This window comes from Vanellus vanellus (genome assembly GCF_965231255.1).
Source record: "Vanellus vanellus genome assembly, chromosome: 5".
NCBI classification, from domain to species: domain Eukaryota; kingdom Metazoa; phylum Chordata; class Aves; order Charadriiformes; family Charadriidae; genus Vanellus; species Vanellus vanellus.
Genome location: NC_138910.1, coordinates 11,943,282 through 11,950,725, shown reverse-complemented (window position 1 = coordinate 11,950,725; position 7,444 = coordinate 11,943,282). Strand labels below are relative to the sequence as shown.

At 47.3% G+C, this 7,444-nt stretch overlaps 1 protein-coding gene across 1 annotated transcript; it reads left to right on the top strand.

The window, feature by feature from the left end:
• The first annotated feature begins 881 nt into the window (after positions 1-881).
• On the top strand, positions 882-7,212 carry UMPS (uridine monophosphate synthetase). The gene is made up of 6 exons (XM_082484367.1): positions 882-1,015; positions 1,812-1,965; positions 3,541-4,209; positions 4,891-5,066; positions 5,597-5,711; positions 6,522-7,212. Exons 2-6 carry the CDS (start codon positions 1,932-1,934, stop codon positions 6,701-6,703), a joined length of 1,176 nt encoding a protein of 391 aa, XP_082340493.1. The 5' UTR covers positions 882-1,015; positions 1,812-1,931; the 3' UTR covers positions 6,704-7,212.
• Positions 7,213-7,444: the final 232 nt, after the last annotated feature.

Below are 7,444 nucleotides of genomic sequence, written 5' to 3'. Positions count from 1 at the left end.
GTATGCACACAATGTTGTTTGTAAAGGTAAGTTTGTAAATATTTCCTTTTTAAGTCTAATCACTCATGTGTACTGTTGTGAGGTGATTACTTGCTGTCCCATGTTGTTATTACTATTCTGCAGTATATATGATCATCTACAGCTGTATCTTCAAACTGTACATCTTCTGTCCTTGCATTCCTATAAATAGAGAATACTAAAGATGCGGTTTCTGGGCTTTTTTGATTAAATACAATTGTTCAGAGAAGAACGGGTCAGTCTTATTTCACACGCACGGCAATCTTCCCAAGGCCTTGAGGGTTCAAGAGCTCACTGATGGCTTTATTCGCCTCATCTTTCCCGGAGGGTTGTTCACAGGACACCAGAGCAAGGGACCATCACTCCCGCCAGCTCTTTGCCACACATAGGTCAACTCAGAAACCAAGCAGCCTTTTGGGAGCCACCCCGAGCACAGAGTCTCGGGTCACAGCAAACCCTCCCTGCAGGTTTCCGCTTCCTTGTGGAACGATACGCCGCCCGGGGCGAGGGGGTGGGCCGGGGAAGACCTTCAACACCTCCCCCGTTCGGGGTCCGCTCTCGCGTGGGGCTGGGCCCAGGATGGCGCGGGCTGGGCCTCGGGCCACGGGGCGCTGGGCTCTCTGCCGTGCGGGGCTGGGCCCCACATGGCGGAAAGAGAGCCCCGGGGCCGCGTGGGGCCGGGCCCCGCGGGGTTTGATCCCGCCGGGGGCCGGGGTGACCCCCACCACCGCGCTCCCCTCAGGGGGGTGGGCCCGCGCGCCCCCCCTCCCACCCCGCATGCGCCCAGCGCGCACCGCCCCCTCCCCGCGCTGCTCCGTCATCTCCCGGCGCCGGGGCGGCGCGTGGGGGCGTGATGGCGTCGGTGGGGCGCGTGGCGGCGGCGCTGCGCGAGGCGGGCGCCCTGCGCTTCGGCGACTTCGTGCTGAAGAGCGGCCGGGCCTCCCCCGTCTACATCGACCTGCGCGGCCTCGTCTCCCACCCGCGCCTTCTCCGCCAGGTACGGGGCCGGGGGGCACCCTCCTTCCCACCCGAGCCGGGGATGGGGCCGGGGGGAGTGAGGGGCCGGGGGGAGTGAGGGGCCGGGGGGAGTGAGGGGCCGGGGGGAGTGAGGGGCCGGGGGGAGTGAGGGGCCGGGGGGAGTGAGGGGCCGGGGGGAGTGAGGGGCCGGGGGGAGTGAGGGGCCGGGGGGAGTGAGGGGCCGGGGGGAGTGAGGGGCCGGGGGGAGTGAGGGGCCGGGGGGAGTGAGGGGCCGGGGGGAGTGAGGGGCCGGGGGGAGTGAGGGGCCGGGGGGAGTGAGGGGCCGGGGGGAGTGAGGGGCCGGGGGGAGTGAGGGGCCGGGCCGGGCCCTGCCGGTGGAGAGGGCCTGGGAAACGCTTGTCCGTGCCTCAGGGTGCCCTTCCATGCCGACACACGGGAGCTCTCGGGTCTCTCTGTGCCTCTGAGCTCCTGTTAGCTGGAGGAGGAGGAGGGGGAGGAGGCACGGGAGCGCGACTGGGGCCTCTCCAGAGAGCCCTTCCTGGGGCCGGCGTCTGCTGGCCCGGAGCCCGCCGGGTGGAGGTGTGGGGCTGTCTGCTCGCTGTAGGGACAGCGACTGTCAAATGGTGTAAAGGAGAGAGGTTTTCATGCATTTGCATTGCTTCCCTTTGTAATCATAGAATGGTTTAAGTTGGAACGGACCTTGAAGATCATCGAGTTCCAACACCCCTGCCATAGGCAGGGACACTTCCTAAGGATGTGTTCAGTGATGATCACTCTGATCTGTCTCTTAAAAAATACCTGCTTTTCTTTTTCAGGTTGCGGATCTTCTCTTTCAAACAGCCAAAGATGCTGGTCTCCAGTATGACTGCATATGTGGCGTTCCTTACACAGCGCTGCCATTGGCCACAATTATCTGCTCTGAAAATCAGATTCCAATGCTTATACGGAGGAAAGAAGCAAAAGACTATGGTAAAACCTTCGAATCAAGAATCTGTGTCTGCTTTTTGTCTTGTTTGTGAAATTACATTATATTTTGGGATTCTTTTGTAATGTGCAGCATCTCCATTCCAGTTTAAGGCTACTACTCCAATTGAAAAAGCAGCCCCCTTTTCCCTAAAACATACCTCCCACAGCATCCCAACCTGGTCAGGCTCTCCCAGCTGCTTGCTGATTAAGGTGCAGCTTGAATTGTGCTGTAGTAAGTTTGGAGACACTTGAGGGAGGGAGCTCTGTCTCTTTTTTGGCTTCAGAAGTGTCTCTCTTTCCTTGGCACTGTTCCTGCAGTTCAGGGTTATTGGCCTTTTCCAGAAACTGATCTTTATAACTTGGTTTCTCCAATATGCTGAGACCAATGCCACGTTTCACCCCCAAATGGGACTTTTTGCATATCAACTCTAAAAGGAACTTTCTAGTCTTATCTTCATTTATCTTCATTTACCTCTCACTTTTTCTTTCATAATCCTGTAGTCCTGTAATCAGTGGGCAAGGTGGGCCAGGTGAGAAGCAGTCAGTCTTCTACCCATTGAACCAATTGTTGGATTTTGGTGGAGGCAAGGGGGAGAGAAGACTGAAGTGTTAATCTACCGTAGCAGCTGGATTTCAGCATATTGTAAAAGCTACCCTCTTCGAACAGTATTCAATTAGAAAGGATGCTTGTCACAACTAAATGTCATTCCTACGTTAGTCAGTGTGCCAGGCATGAAAACATTTGCTGTTCCTTCTTGTGAAGGACAAGTCAGTTGTGATGGCAGTTAACTGCCTGGCACAAGGTTTTTGGTGTCACATGGACTGCAAAGCTGTACTGTACATACACTCCTTTTTTAGGCTGTCATGGTCTAAGCACCATACTCGAGGCATGATGTTTGCCTGCTGCTCGCTGCTTCCTGGGAAAGCTAGGCAGCTTTTGTTGTTGCCCCCCAGGAGGCCTTTCATGGGAGGCCTTTCATGGACGTGTGCCTGTTGTTGGTTAGGGCAAAGGCATTTGGGGGCTTTACTCCTTCTAATTGTTCTAACAGGCGGATTAAGCCTGTGGAAAATAGAAAATGTGCTGAGGACTACTAATAACTCGGCTGCTTTAAAGATGTTTTAAATAAGCGGAGAAAACAGTTTGTAATTCTGAGCATTCAATTCATGGCAATAAAACTTCTGTAGTCTTCTTATCTAAAGATTAAAATTTGTGTAGTTATCAATATGTTGGTTTTATTAATGGAACATAACTTCTGGAAACAAGTATTTTATTCACTTGGAGAAGTAACAGTCTTTGTGAATTGAATTACAAGTCAGGGACTGAGCTATGATAAGAACTACGATAACTGGTATCAGGTAATAACTAAACAAATTACCTCTCCATACTGACAGTGTGAAATTCCTATTCTCTTGAAGTCCAGTTCCACTGGACTTCAGGATATGCTGCGGTTTATGCATGTATGTGGAACAAATGACTTTTATATTAGCATAGCAAGTGAAAGTTTTGATACTTTTAAGGTTTCTTTGGGTCTTTTAAACTTTCTTCATTTAGTGGAGTGTTTGCCTTTTATTTTTAAGGTACTAAGCGGCTGGTGGAAGGCACCATTAATCCAGGAGAAACATGCTTGATCATTGAAGATGTGGTAACAAGTGGATCTAGTGTACTGGAAACCGCAGAAGTTCTTCAGAAAGAAGGATTAAAAGTCACAGATGCCATAGTGCTGTTGGACAGGGAGCAGGGTGGGAAGGCCAGGTTAGAGGAATGTGGAATTCGCCTGCACTCTGTGTGCACATTGTCTGGGGCGTTGGAGATTCTCCAGCAACAGGGAGAAGTTGCTGTTGAGATGGTTGAAAAGGTGAAGAAATTCATTCAGGGAAACATGTTTGAGCCAGTGGCTCAGAACGGCCCCGCTCCTGCGAAAAGGCTATGTAAAGAGCTGAGCTTCAGTGCTCGTGCTGAGCTGCCGGGGGTACATCCTGTTGCAGCCAGGCTTCTCGCACTCATGGAAAAGAAGCAAACGAACTTGTGCCTTTCTGCTGATGTCACCAGCTCCAAAGAGCTGCTGCAGTTAGCTGCCCTCCTCGGCCCCAGCATTTGTATCCTGAAGACTCATATAGACATCCTGAGTGATTTTACCCAAGAGGTAGTAAAGGAGTTGAGAACACTCGCAGATCGACATGAATTCTTGATTTTTGAAGACAGGAAGTTTGCAGACATTGGAAACACAGTGCAACATCAATATGAAGGTGATTATCGTCAACCTCTATTTACTGTAACTTTGCTGATGGTGTGTGTGCAGCTCTGGCACAGGTTGCCAGGAGAGATTATGGAATCTCCAGCCTTGGAGAAGACTCAAGGGGACAAGGCCCTGAGCAACCTGATCTAGCTTTGAAGTTAACCCTGCTGAGAGGGCATGACCTCCAGAGGTCCCTTCCAACCTAAACCTTTTCATGAATCTATGGTTGTGCTCAGTAAGTACCTCTGAGTAGTTGTTTGCCATGAGAAAATGCAGCATGGCTTCTTAAGGCAGCCTGCTACTGTATGCTTCTGTGCCTGTTACAGCTTTCATTCAATATTGCTTCTGCAACTGTAGAACAGGTTTTTTTCTGATTCATATGTCCCATGTGGTCTGCATGCTGTATTGAAAGGTAGCACCTGTGACAGTAGATTTTTAGGTTACCATAAACACTTCAATGAATTTTAAAGGTGAGATACTAAGAAGTGTTTGTGAAAAGTAAAGCTGAGAGATAATGCTTTGTGGTTAGACTGTCTGATGAGACTGAACTTGTAACTGTCAAGCTTCAGTAGTAAAACCATCTTTTAAAATGTGAATGATTTAGCCTGCAGCTTGTTTTGTTTAACTTGTGTTTCCTGTTTAATACACTTCTAATAACACTTTGTCTATGTCTTGCTATCCATGTTCTCAGGTGGTGTGTTCAAAATTGCATCCTGGTCAGACATTGTTAATGCCCATGTGGTTCCAGGGTCTGGAATTGTGAAAGGTCTGAAGGCAGTAGGTCTTCCTCTTCAGCGTGGCTGTCTTCTGATTGCTGAGATGAGTTCCCAAGGGTCACTTGCAACCGGTGAATACACAAAAGCTGCAGTAAGTAGGCATTCTTGTTTCAGGTTCAAAGCTTGTAAAGTGTTGTGACAGGGAGGTTTTGTGTGCTTCTAATATTTGCACTTCCAACAGTCTGTCTAGCTCTAACTATTACAGGGCTTTTTTTGTTTTCAAGCGGAGACTTGGGAATCTGACAGTGTGGTGTTTAAAGGTTGCAGCTGTAGGCTAGTGGTGTAAGGTGGTTGGAGTTCACACTGTGAATTCTAGTAAATGTGCCAAGTTTGCTGTTACCTTCCCCCCCCCCTTTTTTTTTTCCCTTAAGCAATACATTTCTAATTAGTTTAAGTTCATTCATTGTATTATTTATAACATAGAAAGAAACATAACATTCACATTCCTGCTGCAACAGCGAGTGGTGAGTCAGCTCTGGGTGACTTTATATTGGTAAAGCAAGACCAGGTGTTTCATACCCCTGCCCTCTACAGCTTAATGTGTCAAAGGGTGGATGAGAAACAGACTGCTAGTCTAGCTTAATTTTAGGTAACTGTTTGTAACTGTTTACTGATCTTCAGGTACAGATGGCTGAAGACAACTCAGATTTCGTTTTTGGATTCATATCTGGATCAAGAGTTAGTAATAAACCAGAATTTCTTCACTTAACTCCAGGCGTGCAGCTGCAAGCTGGAGGTAACTTTTTCTGAAATACTTATAGTCTGTTTGTAAATACAGTAAGTCATCTAGCCTTCAGTGAAAAAGTGACTTCTGAAGAGGGTTTGGTTGCTGTTTCTCTGGTGGGCGGAGTCTATATTTGCCATTATGGGCTGCCTTCAGTATTTCTGGGTGTACTGATCTTTCCTGGGAGCTCTGAAAGACAACCAGCAGGCTGCGCAGCTTTGCTCATGTGCTGAGGTCTGTGCATACCATAAAGCACAGTCCTTGATACATGTGAAATGTCTTCAGATAGGTGTTAGGCTAGATGTACAACTACTCAGTAGGAGTAGAAAAAGAGATTTTAAACAAATACAGAAGTCTTAACACTGTTGATACTGATAAGGATGCAGTATCAGTGAGTTGGAAGTTTTATATTTATATTGACTAAACAGGTTATCACTGAACCAGGCAGGGAAGATGTGTTTCTCTGCAATACTTAATTCTAATGAAACCCGAAGTGAAATTGCAAGCTTTTATGTGAATGTTTGGGGATTTGCCTGTTTAAAGAAGGCTAAGGCTTATTTCGGTAATCCTGACCGGTGCTTCTTTGTGTAACTGTTCCATCTATTGTGATTGGTAAATCATGAAAAAAGGGGGCGCCCTCTGTAAAATTTGGTCTGTGTAATACTGGGTTCATTAGTTGGAGACAGTTTCTAGTTATGTCTGTGGATTGTTAGGGTGACAGCTGGAACAGCATATCTGTTCTCTGTTCTAGCACCTCTTTGAAGGTTTTTAGTAGATAAGTAGTTTTGTACGAACTGAAAAAAAATGGTATCTCTGTTTCAGGTGATAACCTTGGACAGAAGTACCTAAGCCCCAAGGAAGTTATTAGTGAAAAAGGTTCAGATATCATTATTGTGGGACGTGGCATCTTGTCAGCCTCGGACCGTCTTCAAGAAGCAGAGAAGTACAGGAAGGCAGCTTGGGAGAGCTACGTAAGCCGACTTGGTGTTCGTGCAGAAGATTGAAAGCAGTGTGCTTTCCTTGTCAACAAGCGAAGCTGATGGAGCTGCAGTCATTGTGAGACTTCCAGTTAAATGCATAGACACTTCAGCCAGTAGAAAACTGCCCTTTTGGAGAAAAATCTGTTAGTTACTAAATTATTTTTAATTGTGCACACACAGATCAAGTTGTACATGCAGTGGCTGTTTTTTTAATATTTGAATGTGTGAAACCAAAACTTCAAACCTAAACCACAACACTACTGTTCAGCCTTAATAGCTTTTCTCTGCTGAAAAATGTTGCACAAAACACTCCAAGGGTATTTGGTAGGCTGGTTTTGCTTTTGTTCCTTTCCCCACCCTCAAATTCCTCTGGCTTTGGAAACAGTATTTTACTGTTCTCAAACTTCACCTGCAGACCTGACCTGCTGCCCTACTGTCAAAGGATTGCTCAGTTCTGCTATTTCCAAGGAGCAAGTATGGGTCTTAATCCCTCACTGTGAAATTGAATAATGTTTTTCTAATAAATACTTTTTTGCTACTGTATTCCTTTCATTGGATCTGTAAGTCTTCTTTCTGTGGCAGTGTGAAATACTGTTTTCAGAACCCCATTATTGTAAAAAGTCATTCTGGTGTGTTTGTGACTGCAGGAATTACTCACAATTCTGTTTACAGGAGCTACAATGAATTTGTCAGAGGAGCTAGTTGTGTGCTTAATTACAGCGGAGCTGTTGATGCCTCTAATGAGAAACAGTGATGTACTTTCTG

Excerpts from the sequence above, each read along its gene's own strand:
- UMPS (XM_082484367.1), top strand. The coding sequence starts at position 1,932 with ATGCTTATACGGAGGAAAGAAGCAAAAGACTATG. Across the intron at positions 4,210-4,890 it reads AGTGCAACATCAATATGAAG|GTGGTGTGTTCAAAATTGCA; the intron begins GTGATTATCGTC and ends CCATGTTCTCAG. Across the intron at positions 5,712-6,521 it reads CGTGCAGCTGCAAGCTGGAG|GTGATAACCTTGGACAGAAG; the intron begins GTAACTTTTTCT and ends TCTCTGTTTCAG.